Here is a 25,271-nt window from a genome sequence, read left to right on the forward strand (position 1 = left end):
TTATTGCTATGGTTGTCAAATATTAAAACTAGGTTACCTTAATACTAATTATTTTTAATAGCATAGTTTACTGAATAAGTATTTGATTTGGTTGCACCACATCTTCCCCTTTTCAAATGAATGAAATTCAGGGCAATGAATTTCATTCAAATAAATTGAGACTGGCCAGTTTCTAGAAAATGTAATTCAACCAATAAAACTTATTATCATTTAAGTACTCTAAAATAGAAATTATTATCAACCCTAAATTAAATTTCAATATGTGTTATCGTAATAATTAAGTATAATATAAACTCATAATGTTCAATGGATTATTGCTATGGTTGTCAAATATTAAAACTAGGTTACCTTAATACTAATTATTGTTAATAGCATAGTTTATTGAATAAGCATTTCATTTGATTGCACCACAGAATTTTCAATTAGTAGAAAAAGTTACCAAACTTTTCCACTAATTATACTTCAAAATTTGCGAGGAATGTCATTTTGGACTTTGATTTATCATCCGTTATGAGAAAATGTGGTTAGAAATCAAAAGTTTATTGTTTTATAAGCTAAACATTAGGCTTTCTCTATGGATACAACTGATTACCGCAAGGCAAGCTGTAGCTAGGATATTTTATTATTTTAAGTGTGTTTTTTAGACAATAATTTATTAACCACTAATTTATTCCACTAATAGCGAGGTTCTGAATGAAGCTTTGAAAAAATTCAAGCATATTTTTATGTTATTTTTTTAATTTTCTCAAGCGAGGGTTTTAGGGTCCGAATTCTTGACACCCGCACCGATTGACGTAAAATTTTAACAGTGAATAGAGACAGATATGTAAGAAACAAAAGTTACATAGTAGCGATGTGTGTTTTCACCCGGGGGTGAGTGCCACTCCTTCTCGGGGGTGGAAAATAAATCACCCATTTTAATTGCAAAAATCAATAAAGCGATAAATTCTGAGCAAAAAATATTTAATCAGAAAATTAATATTTTCGTAGTTATTTAGGATCGAAAATGATTTTTCATCTAATAACTGCATATTTTTCTGTCATTTCTTATAAATAACTCGAAAACCTTGCGTTTTATCGCAAAACTCATATAAAGCGAAAATAAAGCTTTTGGAATAACTAAACGATTTATTTTTGTTGATTACCGTAGGTATAATAATAGCTGAGTTATCACTCTGTAAAAGTGATTTTTTATTTTTCGAAAACTAAATTGTAATTTTTACCGTAAAATAATGGCGAAAGAACAGATTTTTCGAAGAAATAAATATAACTGTTTTTAAAATGCTTGAAAAGACCTTTTACATGTTTTAAAAAAAATCATGGCTCAAAAACTCGAGGAATTATGATAAAAATAAAATGGTCACCTTATTTTACCTCACCTTTAAAATATAAACAACAAAATCTATGACTAAAATCATAGAAATAAAAACTAAGCTTAATACATGTATAGTTCGCTATATTTAGGTACTAACAATGGGCTCTGCAAGTTCGAGTGGTTTAGAATGCCTAAATTTGGAAAAAGGTTGAAAATAACAAAATTTTTGTTGTATAGATTTTGTTGTTAATTTTTTCCGAAAAGATGAGGTGACCATTTTATATTAATTATAACTAGCGAGTTTTTGAGCTACGAACTTGAAAAGACCTTTTAAATGCCTTTTTAAAAGTCTTTTCAAGCACTTTAAAAACGGACATATTCATTTTCTTTGAAAAATGTGTTCTTTTTAGTTTTCGAAAAATAGAAAATCACCTTTATAGAATGATAACTCGGCTATTATTACACCGGTACATTACGATAATCAACAAAAAATGAATCGTTATTCGTTAAAGCTTTCTTTTTGCTTTTAATGAGTTTTGCGATAAAACGCAAGTTTTTCGAGTTATTTATAAAAATGGCAGAAAGATATGCAGTTTTTAGATGAAAAATCAACATTTCAATCCTAAATAACTCGGAAAATATTAATTTTCTGAAAAAATTTTATAGAACATTTTTTACTTAGAATTCATCCCTTTATTGATGGATTGATTAAATTTTCATTATGAACCGCATGTTACAATTTCAAATAAACCATATGCGAAGTGTCATTTTCTATCGAATATAGTTGAAATATACCGAGAGTGCCATTTAAAAATCAAAAATTGTAGTAATTTTCGGTGAAACAGGAGGTGACCAAAAACAATTGAATACTTTAATCAATTCTAATTTATGTCTTATACTAACATACCAAATCTCGTTTTTTTTTCTGAAAAAAAAAATTATAGGGGTGAGCCACTTTTGAGACGCACCCGGTATAAAAGGCACAGCGAAAGAACAGCCATGTTACTCTATTTTCAAGTGATGAGCAAATGCAAAACAAAAAAGAAGATTCAGCTGGCTATGGTCTTCGTCTTGCAGTCTTGGTCTTGCTGCAAAACTCTTGTAAGTATTTTTTTTAATAGATTTTTTCTTGGGGCACTTTCTACATAGAAAATACTTATTTAAATAATATTTTTAGTAGTTTAATGCATGATTTTTATATATACTTATCTTCTAAATAAATGTTATGTTGAAATATATATTATTTTAAATAAATACAAAACAGTTTGATTAAAATATATTATTAATTTTTATTTTTCATAAAAAATAAATTTATTACAAATTATAGAATGATATTTCGTTTACATACATCGAGAATATCGAATTTGCTCAGGATTAGTACATATTTCCGTCTTTGTAGTAATTTTAGTTAAAATAAATATATAATAATAAAAAACCCAAACTACCTACTCTACTATTTGACAAACAAAAGCAACATTAAAATAAAATATATAGAGTAAGCAAAAATAAACAAGTAAAAAATTTGTATATAAAAATTGTTCTTACATTTATTGGAAAAGTGTCTCTTCTATCTCAATTTGTGACGAGTTAGTTTATTGAAATCTCTTATATTATGATTTATTCCTTTAAAAAATAAGAATATTCTTCGGCTTCACTAAATCTAGCGTTTTTATTATTTCAAAATATTTGTATCTGAAATTTTGTGCGATTTAAATTAAATAACATAAAAATTGATTTGTGGTTCGGTTTGGTATTTATTTTATTTGTATTAAAATGGCGTTCAAATATAACGATAACAAAAATGTAATTAATTAGCAAATATTAATATATAACCAGTACGTGTTTTATTTCACATAATATATAGGGTGACGCACCTCATTCGCCTCGATTGATTATACAAAAACGGAAAAATATAGAAACAAAATATTTTCTGGGTATATATGGGAAGGAAGTGTGCATAATTTAAAATTATTTTGAACTGTACAGGGTGTGTGAGAACTAAGATCCATACCAAAGTTATGTTTTCTCTTATGGAACACCCGATATTTTATTTAATTTTTGGATTCTTGGGCATAAAATAAGGCATTTATTATAAGGTTTTAGTATATTTAAAAGCTTTGGTTTTTGGGATATTTAAAGATATTTAAATATACATGCTATAATAAAAAAGTTTGTCAGTAGCTCGTACATTAGTTTTCAGAATTAAATCTAGTGTTAACTTTCAAGCGAGAGATATAAACTTTACTAAAAAACTTGATTACTTCCTTAAATATATACAGGGGTATCAAAAATTGCTGGTCTATTTTAAATATTTATTTTACATAAAAACATCGTTATTTCAGATGCAACACTCTGTATTTTTTTAGTCGCTTGAAAGTCAACACAAAAATTAATTCTGAAAAGGTGTACGAGGTGTTGACAAACTTTTTTATTATAGCATACATATTTAAATATCTTTAAATATCCCAAAAACCAAAGCTTTTAAACATACTAAACCCTTATAATAAATTACCTTATTTTATGCCCAAGAATCCAAAAATGAAATAAAATACCGGGTGTTCCAGAAGAAAAAACATAACTTTGGTATGGATCTTAGTTCTGACACACCCTGTACATTTGAAAATAATTTTAAATTATGCATATTGCCTCTCTACATATACCCATAAAATATTTTCTTTCTTTATCTTTCCGTTTTCGTATAATCAACCGAGGCGAATGAGGTGCGCCCCCACCCAGTATTTTAAATAATCATAAATTTACAAAATATAAATGATAGACTAAATACAAAACAGTACAAATATAAAAAATATAAAAGTACAAAGAATCTCAAGCACTCTTGCTTGCGATTCTTTTTGCGGTTTTTGCGATGTTTTTCATTTCATTTACAGCGCTTTCAGATGGAGCTGACCATCTAAATTCGTAAATTACAGTTAGCTTACACGAAAGAGTGATATAATAGACATATAAGGATTTCTAATTATTTTTGTATACAATATGTTACATTAAATTTCTACGCATGTAATACTATTGTTTTCTCTATTTTCGTAGTTCTTTATTTTGAAACATGTCTATATATTATAAGCCCCACATACACCAGAAGGTCCGGCCTGCGGATCCGGTTCGTGGACCGGGCCTTGCGACCCAGCCTGCAGAGTTGGCCTTTCACCCAAATTACAAGAGTTTTGAAATGGGGGTTTTAAAACACTCAAAATCTCAGACAGTGTTTTTCTAATATCGATGATATCAATATCCAACCCCTGCTTTTCATTCTGGGTCTGAACTAGTTCCATGATTTCTATTCCAACTGGGTTTTTCCAAAATACCCACCAGGAATGTTTAGATTGATTATCATTTGAACCCTTATTTTCGTTTACAGTTAATTGGTAAGTATTGTCAAAGATAGGTTTTACTTCCTTGAAAAATAATTTTTTAATGCAATTAATTTTATATTTGTAAATCAAAGTTTCCGCAATTTGTATGTTATATGCCAAGGTTGCATAACCAGTTAATTCTGCATTTTGTTTAATAATTTGTATATCGTTAATCGCTAAACCATTGAGCAGGTTTAAAAGAACAATGGGTATCATGAAAATAAATAACGCAAAAATGGTTTTACCTATTAGTGGATGCATGTCGAATTTTATATTTCCAGCATCTAGCTCTCCAGTCATCATAATTATTATTTTAAAAAATGATTCGGTGAGATTGACAAACGATGTATTTTGACACTCAAATAAAGAATAAAAGCTATATGTAAAAGCGATTAATAGAACCGAATACCATAACAAAAATATAAAGTAATTGACTAAAACTGTACTAAATATCGCCATATTCGTAGAACAGTTTGGTGCTATACTTAAAACTATCATGAATTCGAAAGCTGCTAAAAGAATTAGTATAGAGGAAAGCTGTATTTCACCCTCATAAATAAGTTGAAGAAATACCATAAGGATCAACATAATTGAAATTAACAGTTCAAGCAAATTATCATACCGCTCTAAATAAGACGTTTTAGTTCCTATATATTCACATCCTTCTCTAAGGAGCAATAGTACTAGACTAATAATTAAAATAATCGGAGTTATATTTAAAATAACAAAAATAATTATAGGTACAAGGAAACATACATATACGATTATGTTTATTATAAATATGTTGTTCCAGTTTTCCCACTTCCGAAGTAAAAAGGTAGCTATCACTGGATGTCTTATCAAGTGTTTCAATCTGGTGGAAGTACTCATATAATATATAACCTAAAATTTGAAAAAATTAGTTTCTTTTGTTTATTCAATTCGTAATTCAATAGTATAAGGTTAGAAACTTTAGACTTAACCATATACTATGATTTTATATAATACTCTGTACATCTGTTGTGGTCGTTCCGGGCTCAACATCATCTGTATGTTGTTCTGTTTCATTTGTTGTGATTTTCGTTGGTGGAGCGAGAAATCGATAATCAATTTGAAGCACCACATTTGTATCACACAATTTGTTTTGAACACAATTATTTAAATGCTTTTCTAAAATACTAGGCTTTATATATTCAATTAGCATCTTCCCCATATGATTAGTTCTGCCTAATGATGCACCATATTTTAACAGATCTTCCTGTGTCGCAGAATCAGCATATCTAATAACAAACAAAAAAAGCAAAATGTATTATTTTCCTAATTATCTAATTTTAGTTTTCAACAAAGGAAACCGCCACAGCATAAAATATGTAATAAGGACGTCCCAATATTCCGTGAACATAGAAATACTACATATTTTTGAAATCAAAATAAGTTCACTGGTCCCAATTTACATCTATACAAAAGTGCTTCATTTGGCCTCTAGAGGGCATCAAACTTTAAAAAAATAAATACATTTTTTATTTAATACTGTTTTGCTAAGTGCTTTACCATTTGACTTTCACAAAAAAAAAGAAAAAGTACGGTAAGGGTGAAAACTACCCCCACTCTTACGTAAACTTTAGTATAAATATTTTCCAACTCCACCGACGACATTTTTTTTCGAAAAATAGTGCCTCTAGTATTTACTACATATTTTATCTCTTGTAAAAAACGCCAAATAAGTTATACCGTGCTGGCAACTGTTATTTTTGGGTCGGCATTTACTTGTGTGGAAGTAAATCGCATAGGGATTTTATTAAGTCGGAGTGAGAGAAATGCAACAGTGTGCTATTGCGGCGTTGCCGGTACGCCTTTCCCTAAGTATAAGAGATAACTAGATAAAATCATTAGGCATGTTTCTGAGCATCTGAAATGGAATTATAAGGATATCGTTAGGGTGTCATTTTTTTTATAACGAGAAAACGTCAGTAATCGCGATAATTTAAAAACTTAACTTTTTAACACATAACAGGCCATAACTAAAGAACCACTCAAAAGTTTCAATATCTAAATATTGAAACTTTTTTTTATTTTCAAGATCGGATTTTTTACAATATGTTTACATAAGAAAAATTCGATAAGGTTGTTTTTTCCATTCAAAAATTGTAAACGATCCATCCATTTACTTTTAGAGCATAGCAATTTTCAGCAACCGTGTAATTTTTTTTATTGATAAAGATTTTCACATACTGTCTAGAAAGAAAATACAGCAAAAATATTAACAAAGTTCTTGAAAAAACTACAATCTATTATTGCTAATAGATTTCGCGATATCGATTTTTGAATCGAATTTGAGTTTTAATAGCGCGACCACTATCGAACACCCACTCAATTCCACTTATTTTTACCAAAAATGCAAGTGTTTCTAGCTTGCACTTAAAAAAATTCAAGCTATAGGGAAAATTACAAGGACTCGATAATAAATAAACAAATTGAGTATCACGAGACGTAATAAAATCGTGAAGCTGAACGCATGACGTACACCTTTCCAACTTTAAGTACTGACAGAGGTATTGATTGGGTCGACCGGTCAACTGTGACAAATCGGCTATATCCCCTTCCACGTCTCTTAGCGATGTGCACAGTTTCTCAGTTTATTTCATACGTTTGGCAACGTGTTTACTGTCCTCTCTTTGTTCAGTACATTATAAACGCATTGTACTCTTCTTACATACGGTAATCTCGACCCAAGACTAACCTTTGCCAGCCCTTAGTATGACTATGTCCGTGAGAACCAGCATCATCATCACTCTAATCCCAAGAATCCACATCGCCAATTCAGCAGGATCGTGAAAAACCGAGTTTACCTATTAAATCATTTTAATAAAAAAGATATAATAAATCGAAAAAACATTAATACTTTAACTCCCTGTCGATACGACACAAAGCAGAATCGGATGTATGTTGATATGAAAAATCTTATTTTTACGTGATGAATTTTGGAACACCCAACGGGACAGAATAGACCACAGAACCTTTTTCAGTTCGCGGACCCCTAAAAAATCAAGCACAATTTTAAAGAACCCTCTAATTAAAAAAATTGTGTGTGCACTATGTGTGCATATTTGAAGTGAAATTTCTTACTAACAGCTATTATGTAATTATATAAATTGAAGAATATAACAGGGTGCTACAAATTCGAGGTACGAGCATTGGTATCTCGGTAACCGTAATAGATACGAACATGGTTAAATTGGGGCAAAGTTGCGTATTGGGATGTTCACCAAGATGCCATCAAATTTTTTTTAAAAATCTCAAGAATTGCTCAGTTTTTTGGAAAAAACTGATTTTTTTGAAAATCAATTTTATTTTTTCCTGTCGTTACTTTTTAGAAAATCAAAAAACTAATTACACATTCTCATAGCCACTTTATTAGGGCTATCTGATAGTATTTTTAGATTTTCAAATTAGCTGATAATTTGTGAGATACAGAGACCAACTTAATTTTTTTAAATACGGACCTGCATTTTTTATACAGATTTTGAAAGAACCCGGTCTCCTGAATATAACGATATGCCACACTTTATACTTTTTCTAGTTTTGGATACCTTAACAGCAACAATACTATTTAATTATTATTTAATATAATTTTAAGTCCGACTCTGGCTTCTTAAATTATTTAATCTGATTATATTCATCGCAACAATATTGATCAGCGCTAATTAATATTGAATAAGGAAAATCGAGCCAATTGGAAGATTCAAATAAATAATATCCACGTCAGAAATTTAAAGATATTATTTTTAACTTGTTTTATTGTGAATTTGAAATCTCAGTGTGCGATGTAAAAATATGCATAATATTAATCGTAGTTATTATAAATAAACTTCTACAAGCTAGTTTCTAATGTTCTACATGTTCGAAAGGGTTACCACTCTCCCTATTGCACAAATTTATTTTTCGCTCAATTTTATTTATAGTTCTTTGAACTTTCTTCTTATACTTTCGATTGCGTTTTGTACTCTTTATTGTAAATGTTGAGGTGAATTGACCTTACTTTTACAAATTACGTCAAATAATGTAGCCCCTTGGCGATAGGTCCAGGAACTTCGCTGGACATTATACTGCTCTACCATTTCCAATCCATCTTCCGGGAAAATTATTTGATTGTTTATATTATATTTATATTAATTATTTTATATTATTTTATTGCATTTGATTTTCCCTATTCAATGTTTTATACCACGTCATTGTTAAGTTTGAAAGCTTACCAATATTGTAACGTTCAAATGTTTAAACAAAAAAATATTAAGTGTCACATACCATTGTACTCAGGAAACCGAGTTCTTTCAAAATCTGAAATAAAAAATGCAGGTCCGTATTTTGAAAAATTAAGTTCGCCTCTGTATCTCAAAATTTATAAGCTAATTTGAAAATCTATAAATACCATCAGATAGCCCTAATAAGGTGGCTATGAAAATGTGCAATTAGTTTTTTGATTTTTTAAAAAGTATCGACAGGAAAAAATAAAATTGATTTTCAAAAAATCAGTTTTTTCCAAAATACTCAGCAATCTTTGAAACTTTTTTGATGTCATCGTAAACTAAGGAATATGTATTTCTTTTACATAATCAAAATTATCACTCTAAATTTTACATAACCAAATTGTCACTCGAAATCACTGTCTTTTTTAGACAGATGTTCTTGATATAAAAAGTGCATTTTTTATTATTTACTTGGGTTATTAAGGATATTAAGGATATTAAAATATTGATTACATTGTAATACATAAATAGACGTAGGTATGATTATTTGTATATATAGGTATTTATAAATCTTACTATCTGATTTGAATTTTCAGTTTTTGATCAGATATTTGATTTTATTTGTGAAATTCCCACTAAAGTGCTACCAATGATTCAACATTAGTATCTTTGCTGCATAATGGGTTGTAGTAAGTTGTTTGAGCTTGAAAGTAAGAAATCTTTTTCATATTTTTTTTGATACGTAGATGTGGTGTTTTGTTTAAAATACACCCTTGTTTGTTTTGTATTAACACGTACCGTAATTTTTTTTGAAATAAAATAACTCGATTAGATTTTTTAAGATTTATACAGCTTTTTTTTCATAATATTTTGAAGTAATCACTTGTCACTCAAACTTTAAATATAATGATTTTCTGCTATGCGTTCCAATTGTACTGTAATGCAGTTCGTATTTTTTTTAACCGATTGATTATTCTTTTTTTTTTAACCGATTGATATTTTTTTTTACTTAACGATTGCAATTGCGCTGGTTAAATTAAATTAAATATTATGTCGATAAAAGAAAGACTTATCTAAATTAATTGCCGTATTGTAAAAGAGTTTGGTTTGGTTTTGGTCGCTGTAAATTTTAGTCTAGTCCCTTTTTCGGAAATTTTAAGTTTGAGAAGCATTTCAATTACTTTTTGGAAACTACCCTTTTCCCCCTAATTCGACACTGCTGAAACCGATTCTGCCTGTTGCCAGAGTGAAATCTGAACCAGACGTGAGATATTCAAGATGGCGGCTAAGATGGCGGATTTTTTTGAAATTCGATATTTTTAGAAATCGAATTTGACATAGAAAAGTGACTGAGGTGTCTAAATACACATTTTCGAACATGGCTAATGCAAAAATGTACAGTAAAATTTATTTGGAAAACTTTTTATGTTGAAATTAAAAAAAAACATGAATTTTAACCGACATGCCTACAAAAATATGTTTTTAAACATGAGGAAATCAAAAATATGTTAACAAAAAAACTTTTAAGCTAGTCTTTATTGTTAATTACAAAAAAAATATATTCAGGCCGAATTTAGGCAGACACTTTTACATGGAGTACACAGCCTTTATGCATTTTACATTTCCCTTCCTACAACTGCAGTTCTTGGTATTGCCAGAAGTTTTGCAATGGCAAATTACAAATTCCGGGCAAATCGTAGTTATAGGGTCAAGAGTCATTAGAAGTGGGGCTGTGTGATTCACATCTAAAATATTTTCAGTCTTAAACAGTAACGTACATTTTAAATAATATCGTACAGGCTATATTTAGTGGTTAGATTATTAAGAACATTTATGTCGATGCAGTAGTTACAATGTCATTTAGATTTTAGGTTTCATTATATTACGCCTTGTAATAGTATTACTTTTATAGATATTATTGCACTATTTTAATATTCCCTATACAGGGTGGACAAGCATTAAATTTTCGACTTGCTGAGATTACTATTTGATAATTTTACTATACTGTGTGGTCACAACTTGATCATTTTGATTTTGTTTGTGTTGATTAATTGATTGCAATTAATTTTACAAGTTTCTGTGATTATCGATAACTGCTAGGGCGAGCTGTTAAACTTACATTTAGGGTTATTTTTATGTACGTTAGGGTAAATCTCATCTCGTTTATTGTCTAGTTTACCTTCAGGTTTCTACGCCAATGTTTTTTATGCCAATATTTTATTTATTTAGTATCGCATTCACTATGTTTCATCATCTGAACCTCCAGTGTTGTCAGTTACTATCGACAGTTGCTAGACTGTCCTGTTTGGTAGGTACTTTAGGTACATTTTGAGTTTTTTTTTTGGTTATGACAGTTATACCTATACAGTGACAACGGAGCTAATTTTATCGGGGCTAGTCGGGAAATCAGAGACCTTTACTCGTCTGTAAACAACATTGTCAACGAACGTGAAATTCTCGATTGGTTTCTTAAAATAATATTCAATGGAATTTTATTCCACCTTACTCACCTCACCGTGGTGGTTTGTGGGAGGCTGCTGTACGTCAAGCCAAATTCCATTTTAAACGAATTGTAGGCAAACAAATATTAACCTTCGAGGATTTTTATACCATATTCACCCAGATAGAGGCAATAATAAACTCACGACCTCTGTACCCGTTATCAAACGATCCGCAAGATATTTCCGCTCTCACTCCTGCCCATTTCCTTATCGGCCAACCATTAAGCACTTTACCTGTACAAACCTGCCTGAAAATCGCTTGAAGCAGTATCAATTGCTTCAAAAGGCCGTTCAGCTGTTTTGGAAGCGATGGAGCCATGACTATCTCAGCCAATTACAACAGCGATCTAAGTGGCTTCAAAAAACGTCAAAGCGTCAAATGAAGATCAACGATATAGTTATCATTATCGACAACAATTGTCCTCCATTGTACTGGAAGTTGGGCCGAGTGGTGCAGGTGCACCATAGCAGTGATGGGTTGTGCAGAACCGTAACCGTGCGCACCTCAACTGGACTTACTGATCGTGCTGTGCAGAGAGTGTGTGTCTTGCCAATTGACGATCACCAATACTAACGTATGTGAAGCATGTGTTGGAAACTGAAGAACTACAGTGTTCCAAGGGCGGCGGCATGTCGCGTCCGAAGCTTTTATGTATATGGGTCCCCGTACTACAACCCGGGACCACGCCTGGACCATCCCATTTTTTCACTGATGAGGGTAGTCGGGATATCGGGGAGAGAATCGACGCTAAGGAGCGTCACTGTCGAGCAAGAGATCGAGCGAAGAACGTGATCGCAATAACGCACAGTATTTTATATTCATTTTAATAGTTAAATCAGTTGTAATAGTTTTAAATATATACATAAAGAAATTCAATCGTCTACATTACTGAACCAGACATCGATATCTCACAATCGTGACTATATTTGTTTTTACACAGATGGCTCGAAATCTCACCAAGGTGTTGGCTGTGCTTTTTACAGCCCGGTTGCTAATAAAAATCAGATTACCTAATTTCTCTGGCATTTTAACAGCCGAACTCACAGCTATTTATCAGGCTCTTATCCAAATTCGGAGCATGCCACCGATTGAAGCATTCTCTCTCTCTCTCTCTCTCTCTCCCTCTCTCTCTCTCTATGTACACGTATGTCGATGATATTATATCTGGTTGCGATTCTCTTTCTCCTGCTATAAAAATTCAACGCGATCTCATTTCTATACTTAAGCTTAGCGGTTTTGAACTTAGAAAATGGACTTCGAATAACCCAAATTTCCTTTCTCAGTTATCCCCAAATGAATGCAAAATGGATTCTCTCTCTTTAAATATAAATTCTCTTTCTTCCTCTAAAGTTCTAGGACTAAACTGGAATCCCTCTACAGATTAATTTTTCTTTGATTCACCAGCGTTGTCCTTGACAAACAAAATCTGTAACAAACGCAATATTCTTTCATAACTCGCAAGCATATTCGATCCCTGTGGCATGTTAGTTCCTCTCACTCTTCGCCTAAAAATTGGGATGATCCTGCTCCCAATAACATTGCTACTTCTTGGCATAAACTCGTTCAAGAATTACCTTGCATTTTCTCTCTCAAAGTTCCTCGATATTTTCTCACTCTAAAATATTTATCCCTGAAAGTACATGGGTTTTGTGATGCTAGTAAGAATGGCTATTGTGCAATAATTTATTTCAGGATAATTCTGAAAAACAGACAGATTTCTTTTTACAGATAACTCTGTAAAAACAAATTTTGTCTGCGCTAGAGGTAAAGTAGCTCCACTCAAAAAATCTCAATTCTAAGACTAGAACTCTGTGCAGCCTTACTTCTGGCCAGGTTAATTGATTTCGTTAAAACTTCGCTTTTTGAAAAACTTATTAATGTTAGTACGATTGCATGGCCCGACTCGATGGTTGTTTTGCATTGGCTTAAAAGTGAACCATATAAGTAGAACACTTTTGTGAGCAATCGAGTTTCCCAAATTCAAGAGAAATTACCCCCTTGTAACGTTTTAATAAAACGATACCATTGGCAACCCAACAGACAGCCTACCGAATTAGTTCTGACTACTTTCGGATACTCTGTTGATCGTACTTGTCGGCGCAGAACTAGAGCGTCTTTTTAACTATCGGAAGTCACCATTTTTGATTCAGATTTCGTGGCTTAAATATCAACCATATTTATCTGAAGTCATCGGAAAAAGTTTCAACCATTTTATAATTTCAAACTTTGAAATGTAGTCCTAATGGTTCCTGGCACTTGGGGAAGGAATCAATTTTAAGTTTTCATGGGTATTTTGGTGGTAAGTTTGATCTTCATCACATTTTTACTCTTTTGGTTCAACCTTAGAGTTCTCAAATGATTCAATTTCAGGGCTGATCAATTCCAATTTATCCTTAACTGCCTTGGCATCTTCATCAAAAGTGAAGGGATACGTTGGATATCTGATGCTATCGCGACTTTTCTCCATTTGGAATGCCAATGACAGCCAGTGTCTCATCTCCTGGACACTCCCTGTTCCGATACCCCTAATACTTAGAAAATATATCAGCTCATCCTGAGTGTAAGTCGATTCGCGATAACCTTTCTATTAGCCATTGTAACCAGATAAACAGATATAAATATCAAAAATTAATATAAATAAAAAAAATATCAAGAATAAAAAAAACAAATCCTTGATATATGGGTATTTTGGTGGTAAGTTTGATCTTCATCACATTTTTACTCTTTTGGTTCAACCTTATCTCTTTACAGATTTTCTAAACGTGGTTTAGGTTGTCCTGTCATGAATTTAATTTTTGAGTAAACCCTCAGCATCGTGAGGTAAGTTCTAAAACTTTTAAAATGCATTTTGTGCATAAGTTGTGTCGTTTCCAGGGTTTTACCGTCCAGTTACATGGCGAGTTATATGTCCTGATTGGTGGTTTGAGGTACGAGAGCCTGTATCTGTGATCCATGTTTGATTTCCACATGGCTGGTGGTATTGTAAGGGGCTCTTCGAGGCTGTGTTGGTTGGGGATGAGCTCCCACACCTAACGTCCACATACCATACAGATTTAAATTTTAATGCTTCAAAAAAAGCAGGGGGCGACATGTCTCGGGACTTAAACAATTCCCATCATCAGGACCAGAAAGCTAAAACAATTACAATCAGAATAATAGAAAATTCCAATAGTCAAACAGAGGTCAAAATTATAAAATACGATCACAATACAAATTAAAAAGTTATTTTTTTTTATAAAAAGTTAAAAGGTTATATCTATCACAATAACTGTTCAATCACAGAAAACAATATGGTAAGCTAAATTTGAAAACTAAAACAACTAGACTAAAATCATAAGGTGAGGGGAGCAGTATAATCCACTATAATTAGACAAATTGACAGAAAAAACAACAAGGCAATAATCAAATCATACCTCAATGCACAATTCAAAGAAATTTACTTAAACATTAGTTAAGTGTATTTTGAGGGACACATTTTTTATTTTTTGTATTAGTAATGTAAGTTAAGAATTATGATTATTTCAATTTGTATATGTAGATATTTAATTTTGTAATTTTGTCATATTTCAATTTTATATTTTCATTTTTGACGAGAATAATCGTTCGTCTTATAAGAATGTTTCTGTGATAATGTAAAATTAAAATTAAAAAAGGGGGTACTCTGCATCCATATTTAGTTTTTTTGAAAAAAGAAACACTGATAGCCCTGATAGGGAGATTAGTTTCTTAACTGAAAAAATCAATTTTGTTATATTAAAATATGAAGAAATTCTCAAATAAAAACCATAAGCGCCCTCTGTGTGTGGGAACCACAAGGTTGTATTATCAATAAGTAGGTAACTGCCAAAATAAAACAAAGAGATTCTGTTTTACTTTGGCAGTTTACCATATTGTTATCTGTGATTGAACAATTTGTGGCGTAAGAAAAATTAAAAATCTTAATAAAAACAGAAAGTTTCAGAGACGGCTAAATCCACTATAAAATTTCTCCTCGGTAGATACCCTCTAGCTTTTATACAGTGGAGACGGGGTGGGTTACAGATCTTACGGGAAATAAATTCCCAGGGCGCCACGTAATTTATAATCCACAGAGAAGAGTTGTTCTGACTAAATTACGAAATATTTATGTGAAAAATAGATGGATTGCCATTAAATAAATAAAAAGATTGTAAAACAAAAATACTATATATTAAATTTAAAGTGTGAAATTTACACTATAAAAATTTAAAGATATGAATCGAAGTAACTTACAAAAGAAAAGGAAAATCTACTTAAATAAAAAAAAATAAGTGTTTTTTTTTTTACGAGAGTAGAGGCTGTCACCAATGAGAAACAATTAATAACTCACAATAATAAAAATATTCTCTAAATATAGAGAGAGTAATCACTCTAAATTTTCCAAATATTTAAGGAAATAAAAGTCCGGGAAGCTCCACAGTCCAAAAGTCCCAAAATTTTATTTCCTAAAATATCAACTTTAAGTTAAGTTCTCTCATCACCAGCAGCATGGTCGAAAATAAATCCTAGTAAAATTTGTAAATTATTAGGTGGTAACGCTGTGGCAGACTTAGGCTCAAGACCTAAGTCCGCCGATTGGCGTTTCCCTGGCGGCAAGAAGGGCAAGTCTTCACAGTGTATCCTTCCTTTTTACACTTGTAACAGTGCATCTTTGCCGGTAAGAGACATCCAATCGCTCGATGACGGCATCGATAACAATTTAACGGTTGTTGGCATCGATAACAAAGTACCTCTTTCGTTTGTACAGGTATTCTACTGGTATTAGGAGTTACTTCGACATTAGCCAAGTGCTCTTCCACTTTAAGTACGCCAAATCAGGCTCTAAAACATTAGTGCGACGAGTAGGCATTGCAAAATTCTCAACAGATTCTCTTCTAGCCTCCAGTCTTCGACAAAGTGTCCTTAATTGTGCGATGGTTGTAATATCTATCAACCCAAGTTGATTTTGGTAAAAGGGGGAAATATTTTTTAGTAAAATCTTCAATTTCGCTGCTTCCGAAAGAGGAGAAGAAAGCCTCTGAAAATACTGCACCATGATAGCCAGATAACTACCAATAGTCTCCTCTGAACCTTGTGTTATTTTCCTGATCTCGTCGAACAATTTGTTTTCGTAGTCTGCAGGCAAGTATTCTTCCTTGAACACACCTACCAATTCATCCCAAGTCCTTGCTTCCATCCTACATTCTTGATAAAATCTATATGCTCTTCCAGTAAATAGATCAATCCCACATTCCAAAAGTATTTCCTTTGAAACATTCCTGGCTTTACTTAATTCTTCGACTCTCTCGAAGAAAGCCATCAGTGACAAACTTTTCTTATCTCCAGAAAATTTAACATCCCGCTTATTGGGCAATATCGGCTTAATCGAGCTCATAGCCGCAGCAATATCAGCACCACCATGTCTACCTCCAACTCTAGATGATGTGCTTGCATTAAGAATACCATTTGTGTCGTGGGGTTCCAAATTACCATCCGGGTTTACTAGTTGTGGATGACTAGAACCTTGAGCTGTCGGGTGTTCCTCTACTTTTTTGTTTAGTTTGCTAATTAAGGTCAGTGTTTATGCTAACAAATTTCCCTTTCGAGTCTCTTTGTCTTTCTCGTTCTCTGTCCCCATGTTGTCAATGCTAGTTAAAATATAAGAAATTTTTGTTTGTAAACTTTGATAAGCTGCGCTCGTATTAGAGTTCTCAAATGATTCAATTTCAGGGCTGATCAATTCCAATTTATCCTTAACTGCCTTGGCATCTTCATCAAAAGTGAAGGGATACGTTGGATATCTGATGCTATCGCGACTTTTCTCCATTTGGAATGCCAATGACAGCCAGTGTCTCATCTCCTGGACACTCCCTGTTCCGATACCCCTAATACTTAGAAAATATATCAGCTCATCCTGAGTGTAAGTCGATTCGCGATAACCTTTCTATTAGCCATTGTAACCAGATAAACAGATATAAATATCAAAAATTAATATAAATAAAAAAAATATCAAGAATAAAAAAAACAAATCCTTGATACACATAAATAAATGCCAATTTTGTTGCACTCGGTCTATGTAGTTCGATGTCTTCTTGCATCTCTCGGAAAACTTGGAAAACATTTTCAATTTTTTTATACGTGTTTACTGAAGATAGACATATTTTGATTTGGCACTTAGGTATACATTGACTTGTATATTTTATACAAGGTATACATATAGTTTAGTTTTCTTGTTCAGTATATGATTGAACTTGGAACATTTTAGTAAGAAAGAAAAACCTCATTAATGATTTTTTTTTGTATCTAACATTTCATTTTTTTTGAGTAACAGTATACATCATACAATTTGATTTTACTTGGTTTTTACTTTGTGTTTAAACTTTTTTGAGACTAATTTATTGAGAATCTTTTGAAAAGTGATTTTAATGTTAATGTTTAACATTTGATTTAGGTTTTGATATTGATAATTTTATGTTTGAATTGACTACAAACTTTTAAAGAGTAAGTATACGCACCTACAGGGTGAGAATACTTGTTAGTAGTTTTAGTCGGAGCTAACGTTATATTGGATCTGTTTTCTTTTTCCTCAATATTTATTTATCTTTTCATTTAGCCATTCATAATGGACATTTATAACTTTAGACCTAGTCATCTTTTAGATTATGAGTTGGATTATGAATTGTTTATTCGTCAGTCTGCTACTACTCGTCCTGTTGCAGACAAACGTAAAATTTTAAGTCGATTATTAGCTAGTGAAAAATCTAAACCTGGTAATAATATACAGTTAGCAAATATAGAATTAGATTTTAACAAAGAACAAGAAGCTATTGAGAAAAGTTTAAATTCAGTTAATTTAATTGTCGAAGACTTTGAAGGTACAGAAAGTGACAGTACATTTCTTAGAGTAAAGTCGCGTTTGAGTCATATTGCAGGTAGAGTTCAGCGAATTATATTATTTTCTTTAGACCCTAAATTATTACCATTGGTTAAGACTTATATTAGTGAGACTAATGCTACTTGTTTGAAATTAGAAGGCGACCTTTATGACAAAATTCCATCTACGTCAAATACTAATGAATCTTTTGTTTCAAATCCAGTTATAAACATTCCAACCCCTATTGTAAGTTGTTCATCGCGTAGTCAACCTGTTAGTGAATGGCAAATTAAATTTGATGGTACCGGTAATAGTTTATATCCATTTTTAGAAAGATTAACTGAACTTGCCTCAGCTAGAAATGTCTCAACTAGTGAACTTTTTAATTCTGCAGCTGAATTTTTTGTTAATGATGCTTTTGTTTGGTACAGAAGTATAAAGAAGTCTGTTAATAACTGGGAAGATTTAGTAGCTAGACTAAAGCGTGATGATATTGACGAAGAGATTTGGGAGCAGATCAAAATGAGGAAACAGCGGAAAAATGAGTCAACGGTAGTTTTCATTGCTCATCTGGAAGCCTTTTTGCGAGACTTTCGCGAACACCTTTCGAAACTTCTAAAATTAAACAAATTAAAAGGAATCTTCTTCCAGAATTTGTTAGCAGGTTAGCACTTACAAATATTAACACTGTTGCAGAACTTTCAGATTTATGTAGACGTCTTGAGGAGGCTGATTATCTTACTAAGAAGGACAAAAGACCGAAAGAATGTATTTCTAGTTTAGACGAGCCATCTCCATCTTGTTCTAAAAGTAGTAATCGGAAGTACAATTCTAAAGATAAGTTTAATAAAAATAAAAATAATTTTAATAGTAATAACAACAATAATTCTTTTAAATCTAATAATTCTATTAAATCTGATAAATCTAAACGGTCTATTGTTTGCTGGAATTGTGGTCTTGCTAACCATACTTTTCAGAATTGTATTGCTCCTAAAAAATTATTCTGTTTTAAATGTGGATTGCCTGATGTAAAAACAACTTCTTGTACTAAATGTTCAAAAAACCAGTAGGTTCTGTGAATTTCAGGGGTCGATCCACAGTTCATAATAAGGCCTCTAAAAATTTTTATAGTAAAAGATTTTCAAATATTTTTTGAAGACAATCACCTTCAAGATAAGTCACCTGTTTTTAAGAAGTTTTTTAATAATAAAGATTGGTCAGCTTGGCTGAATAAAGTTCATAATTTTATGGTTACTTCTTTAGTGAAGAATAGAGTTTGCAAAAGTAAGGTTTCGAATAAAGGTTGTATTCCAGAAAGTAGTGATGGAAATGAAGTTTCTCCTTTGTTCGTAAATAAGTCACTTGATAATAGACCATATATTTCTGTGAAGTTGTACGATGTAAGTGGTTTAACCGTTTTATTAGATTCAGGAGCTACTGCTTCTGTAGTTGGTTCAAAGGGTTTGGACATTTTAAATAATTTGAATTTAAAGATTTACCCAGCAAATACCAATTATATATGCACAGCTGATTTAAAACAACAGGTTGTCAGCGGAATTGTAGATTTGCCTGTAGCAATTGACAACTGTTGTCATGTTATCAAAGCTTTTGTAGTTCCATCTTTACCACAAACTTTTATATTTGGTTGTGATTTTGCAAAAACTTTTAATATAGTAGTTAATTTTAAGAATGATTCTTGGCATGTACAGAGAGAGCATGAGAACTCTAACCTTTGTGTAACTGATATGCCTAGTTCAAATGATTTGTTTCCTTTATTAAACTCATTAGATGATCTTTCTATTGAACAGCGAATTCGAGCTGAAAATATTATTGCTTCTTTTGATGAGATTAGTAGTCAAGATAAGTTAGGGCGTACTGATAAAATTACTTTAAACATCGATACTGGTGACGCCCCACCTTTCAAACGTAGATCTTTTTCTATGTCTTCTTATATGGCTAAAATTTTAAATAACGAATTAGACGAAATGTTAAAGTTAGGTGTGAAAGAACCGTCCAAAGAACCGTCCAAACATGATTGCTATCCTTTGCCTAACGTTGAAAGAATTTTAACTTCATTAAGAAATTCTAAATTTATCTCTTCTATTGATTTACGTAAAGCTTTTTGGCAAATTCCTCTTGATGAACGTTCAAAAGAAAAGACTGCTTTTGCTGTAGTAGGTCGAGGGCTTTTTCAGTTCATAACAATGCCATTCGGTCTTCGCAATGCTGCGCAGACTCAGCAGTGTTTAGTAGATGCTATTTTCGGTCCTAAGTTTGAGCCCCATATATTCACTTATCTAGATGATATCTTAGTTATAAGTGAAGATTTTGATCATCATATAAAACTCCTCACTGAAGTGAGAGAAAAACTTCGTGAAGCAGGACTTACTATAAATTTGAAGAAGTGTGATTTTTTTAAAACCACTTTAAAATTTTTAGGATATGTTGTTGGCTCAAATTCACTTAGAACAGACCCAGATAAAGTATCAGCTATGGCAAACTATCCACGACCTCGAACTACTACTGAGATTAAAAGATTCGTTGGACTCTGCTCATGGTATCGTCGCTTTATTAAAGACTTTTCAACTTTGATGTCTCCTATTAACAATCTTCTTAAAGGAAGTAAGAAAGGACAATCCATAGAGTGGAATACCAAGGCAGAAAATTCATTTTTGCATATTAAAGATCTTCTATTGTCAGCTCCGATTTTGTCACAACCTAATTTTTCAGAGAAATTTTTTATTGAGTCAGATGCTTCAGACACCGGTTTGGGTGGAGTTTTGTTACAAAAGATTGATGGTGAGAATAAGATTATAGCCTACGCCAGTCGCTCTTTATCGCGAACTGAGCGTAATTATTCAACTGTTGAGAAAGAATGCTTAGCAGTTCTTTTTAATATAGAGAAATTTAGGTGCTACATTGAAGGAGTTCCTTTTAGCGTTGTTACAGATAACCACAGTTTATTATGGTTAAATAATTTAAGTAATCCTTCTGGGAAATTGGCTCGTTGGAGCGTGCGTTTAAGACAGCACACTTTTGACATAATTCATAAGAAGGGAGTTTCCAATGTCATTGCTGACGCAATGTCACGTATTCCTGGCAGTGAGGATGTTCAAGAACACACTCCTGATATTTCTGAAGAAAGGGTAATTTGTATGATTGATGTAGATCGCATAGATCCTTGGTATGATAAAATGAGACAGAAAATCATTGACTCACCAGAGAATTTTCCACAGTGGAAAGTCGAGAATGATTTTGTTTATAAATTTGCCCCCAACTGTCTTCCTATGAATCAAAACCTTCCAGAATGGAAATTCCTTGTTCCAAAGCCACAGCGACATGAAGTTATAGATTCTTGTCATAGCCCGCCTACAAGTGGTCATTTTGGTTTCTTTAAAACTTTGAATAGAGTTCAAGAATTGCACTATTGGCCGAAAATGAGAGAGGATATTTTAAGATTTGTTAGAAACTGCGAGGTTTGTGGTGCTCAAAAAGCTCCTAACACTGCTAGAATGGGACTTATGGGTAAAGAGAAAGTTGTTGATTTACCATTTCAAGTGATAGCTATAGATCTTATAGGACCTCTACCTAGGTCAAAGAAAGGTAATAAATGGTTGTTAGTTATAGCTGATTGGTTTTCAAAGTATACTCTTCTTTTTCCATTACGTTCAGCTAAAGCACATTTTATTGAAGATATCTTGGAGAATCGTGTTATTTTGGTTTATGGTTGCTCACAAACTATCATTTGTGATAATAGAACTCAATTTTCATGAAAACATTTAAGAATTTATGTAAAAATTTTGATATTAATATTCGATTTAATCCTATATATTCACCGCATTGTAACTTTGTAGAAAGAAACAATAGGACTGTAGGAACCGCAGTTCGGAGTTATATAGATAAACATGAAAATTGGGATAAAGAAATTAGCAAGATACAGCAAGCCATAAATACTGCAAAAAATGTAAAAAATTGCCTCAAATGTAAAAAAAGTAACCCATTTTACACCAGCATTTTTAAATTTTGGTAGACATCCACCTCTTTCGGGACAGTTTTATCGTAGTGAAGTTCCTCACGAAGACCTAGAGATAGTTCCAGGTGATCGTAACCGTTACGCGGCTAATCTTCAAAATTTTAAAGATATTTTTATTCAAGTTCGTAGTAATCTTCATTTAGCGCATGAGCGTAATTCTCGTTCTTATAATCTTAGGAAAAGAGATGTTTCTTTTAATGTAGGAGACCATGTATGGCGTAGAAATAAAATTTTGTCTAGCGCTGCTGACAAATTTTCAGCAAAATTAGTACCTAAATATATTCATTCTATAGTTCGTAAAAAAATATCTAATTTAGTCTATAATCTTGAAGATCTTGATGGTTCTAAAGCTGGTAATTGGCATATTAAAGATTTGAAGCCTTTCAACCACATAGAAGATGATCAAAGATCTTTATCGAGTGAAGATTAATATATTTTGTTTTAGTAAAAACTTATAGTTGTGTGCATATGTATACTGGGTATGCTGAGGTGTTTATTATATTAATGATATTGATTTATCTTTCTTGATGTTAATTACAATATGTTAGTTGCATCAATTTTCATTCACAGTTTTTGTCTTTGACAGTACAGATAAATTTATTCAAGTTCAGTCAATATGTTGATTGATATTTTTAGAGACTACAGATAGTTCTGTATTTAGATAAATGGCATGGGATTTTTATAAACGGACCAAAAATGTTTTCTAGTTTATATTTTGGGACATATAGATGTCGAGTTTTGCACTCGCCATATAGTATATATTTGTATAGATTGGTGATATGTTAATATGTTGGCCACATTTTTAACATTCACTACATTATGTATTTAGTTTGTGCTGCTCGAGTAAGGATTCTCTTGAGTACATATAGTCTTTGGTATAAAGTACCCGAAATATACAGGGTGTATATAGCTTGAAATTTACATTTCTGTCTTGAGTTTAGGCGTGACTATAATTTAGTTACAGTTTATATGATTTGTTTTGATAGTCATCATTGATTTGTTTTGATAGTCAGATAAAGTCATCTATTCTATTCTGATTTATTTTTTTTGACCTTTGAGTTTAGTCAATAGTGTCTTTACTTTTATAGTTTTTATATGAAAGTATTTTGAACTTTTTCAGTTCAAACTGAAATTTACTTTCCTTCTAATTTGACTAGAAGAGACCTTTACATTTCCTGCTCGGATTTTTCGGATTTGACTCTATATGGGAAATATTTAAAAAAAACACATTTGGGATATGATAGCTGTTTTGATGATGCAATTTCATTGTCTAAGCTTAACCTTATGCTATGTGTTAGAGATAATTAATTTATCTATTTCTTTTATTAATTTTAGTAGTCCTGATCTGATGTATGTGGACTCTTAGTAAATTGGATTGCCGACCACTGTTGATCTGAGTGTCATTAAACAATTTTTAATTTACTAAGTTATGTGTTTGTGTCGTAATATTCTGAGCCTAGGATTTCTCAGCTTATGTCTTCCGATTTTGACCTTCATCGATTTTGAGACCTTCCTGATTGTGACCCACCGATTTTGTCTTCCGTAAGGACGAGTGATACACGTAGCTATCCCAGTAAGAATATCTTAACAAGCTTAAGAATCTTCGTATTTTTTTAAGTATGTAAATATTCTTGTAATTTTGTACATATCTGGGAAATAGCCATTTATCAATGTCTATTTTTTCTTGGAGGGGGAGAATGGTTCCGGTACCGGGAATCGAACCCGAGCCTCCTGGGTGACAGCCAGGTATCCATCGGGCCCCACGTTGGGCGCCACTTTCTTTGTGACAAAAACTTTCCTTTTATTGAAAATTTAAGTCAAAATATTGCGAACGGCTACTCTTATATCGGAGGCAGTGGGAACAAGCTTTTGCTTCTGCACTAAAAATATGATACCCCCCTATATCTTACACTGCATACCAAAGGTCGCCACTTATTTCAAAAAGATGCTGATACTTTACAAAGGATAGTACAAACTGAAATAAGAAAATTTGTACAAGTGTATTAATTGAATAGAAACTAAAATTAGTATAGCTATTAAATATTTTGAGAAACTGGATCAACCAATGAAACAATTCAAATACCCCAAAAAAAAAGATTTATTACTTGTTAGAAATATTCGGTACCTATTCGGCACAACAGTTATGTACATTAATATACAAGAAATATGTTTAAGAGACTCTATCTTAAAACTTGTTTAAAATCAAATTATGTCTTTTCAAATATTATTCAAACAATTATAATATAAAAAAAATACTTTTAGAGACGGTCTTGGTTATATTCGAATAATAAATATTTAAATTTTATTTGACTTATTTCGAAGATTCATGAACCTTTTTGTTTGTATATAGTTAAGGGAAAAAGTTTAAAATCTGTACCCAAGATTGCCCTTACAGGTCAAAGATCGTAATGATATAAAAGGTTAACATAAATAGATGTTAAATCTGAATAATCAATCAATATAACATGATTATTTTAATAATCAAATACAAGTAAATTTAAGCAATGCTGAAGGCAAATACTTAAAGTGTTAAAAAAATAATAAAATGTAACAGAACGTTAAATTTTATAAATTAAGGGTTAATGTAATGCTGAAGACAAGTACTTAACCAGTTAAATGTAAAATGTTAAGAATAGTTAATTTCTTAACACACTAATGATTATTTAAAATCAAATTAATAAAATTTTAGTTTACTATAAAAAATATACTGGCCTTGTATACCAAATTATACTAAAAAAAAGGATCTTCTTAATAATACAAAACCATCACAGCATCTAACTTTTCCTCAGAGGGGTGCAGGGCTGAAATCTAACTGAACAGGCTGCTACTGATTAACTCGGTGATTGAAAATCTCGAAGAAAAACTTGGCGAAAAAACTTCTAGACACAAGTGTAGAAAAACTGTAGAAAAACGTCTAGAAAAATGCAAAATCTGTAGAAAAATCTGTGGAAAA

At 31.8% G+C, this 25,271-nt stretch overlaps 2 protein-coding genes across 2 annotated transcripts; one reads left to right on the top strand and one right to left on the bottom strand.

Moving 5' to 3' along the window:
• Positions 1-3,973: 3,973 nt before the first annotated feature.
• Positions 3,974-5,958, bottom strand: LOC115885784 (transient receptor potential cation channel protein painless-like). The gene is made up of 2 exons (XM_030904803.1): positions 5,681-5,958; positions 3,974-5,568 (listed from the first exon to the last, which is right to left on the bottom strand). The coding sequence occupies exons 1-2, from the start codon at positions 5,876-5,878 to the stop codon at positions 4,384-4,386; spliced, it is 1,383 nt and encodes a 460-aa protein (XP_030760663.1). The 5' UTR covers positions 5,879-5,958; the 3' UTR covers positions 3,974-4,383.
• Positions 5,959-18,033: 12,075 nt separating this feature from the next.
• On the top strand, positions 18,034-22,748 carry LOC115885682. The gene is made up of 4 exons (XM_030904666.1): positions 18,034-18,949; positions 18,991-19,095; positions 19,444-21,888; positions 22,636-22,748. Exons 1-4 carry the CDS (start codon positions 18,034-18,036, stop codon positions 22,746-22,748), a joined length of 3,579 nt encoding a protein of 1,192 aa, XP_030760526.1.
• The last annotated feature ends 2,523 nt before the right edge of the window (positions 22,749-25,271 follow it).

The sequence above is a fragment of the Sitophilus oryzae genome, unplaced genomic scaffold, assembly GCF_002938485.1.
Source record: "Sitophilus oryzae breed Bouriz unplaced genomic scaffold, Soryzae_2.0 scaffold_41_pilon_pilon, whole genome shotgun sequence".
Taxonomy (NCBI): Eukaryota; Metazoa; Arthropoda; class Insecta; order Coleoptera; family Curculionidae; genus Sitophilus; species Sitophilus oryzae.

Excerpts from the sequence above, each read along its gene's own strand:
- LOC115885784 (XM_030904803.1), bottom strand. The coding sequence starts at position 5,878 with ATGGGGAAGATGCTAATTGAATATATAAAGCCTAGTATTTTAGAAAAG. Across the intron at positions 5,569-5,680 it reads CCGGAACGACCACAACAGAT|GTTATATATTATATGAGTAC; the intron begins GTACAGAGTATT and ends TTCAAATTTTAG.
- LOC115885682 (XM_030904666.1), top strand. The coding sequence starts at position 18,034 with ATGGACATTTATAACTTTAGACCTAGTCATCTTTTAGATTATGAGTTG. Across the intron at positions 18,950-18,990 it reads CTTCCAGAATTTGTTAGCAG|ATTTATGTAGACGTCTTGAG; the intron begins GTTAGCACTTAC and ends CAGAACTTTCAG. Across the intron at positions 21,889-22,635 it reads TCTACCTAGGTCAAAGAAAG|TCTATAATCTTGAAGATCTT; the intron begins GTAATAAATGGT and ends TATCTAATTTAG.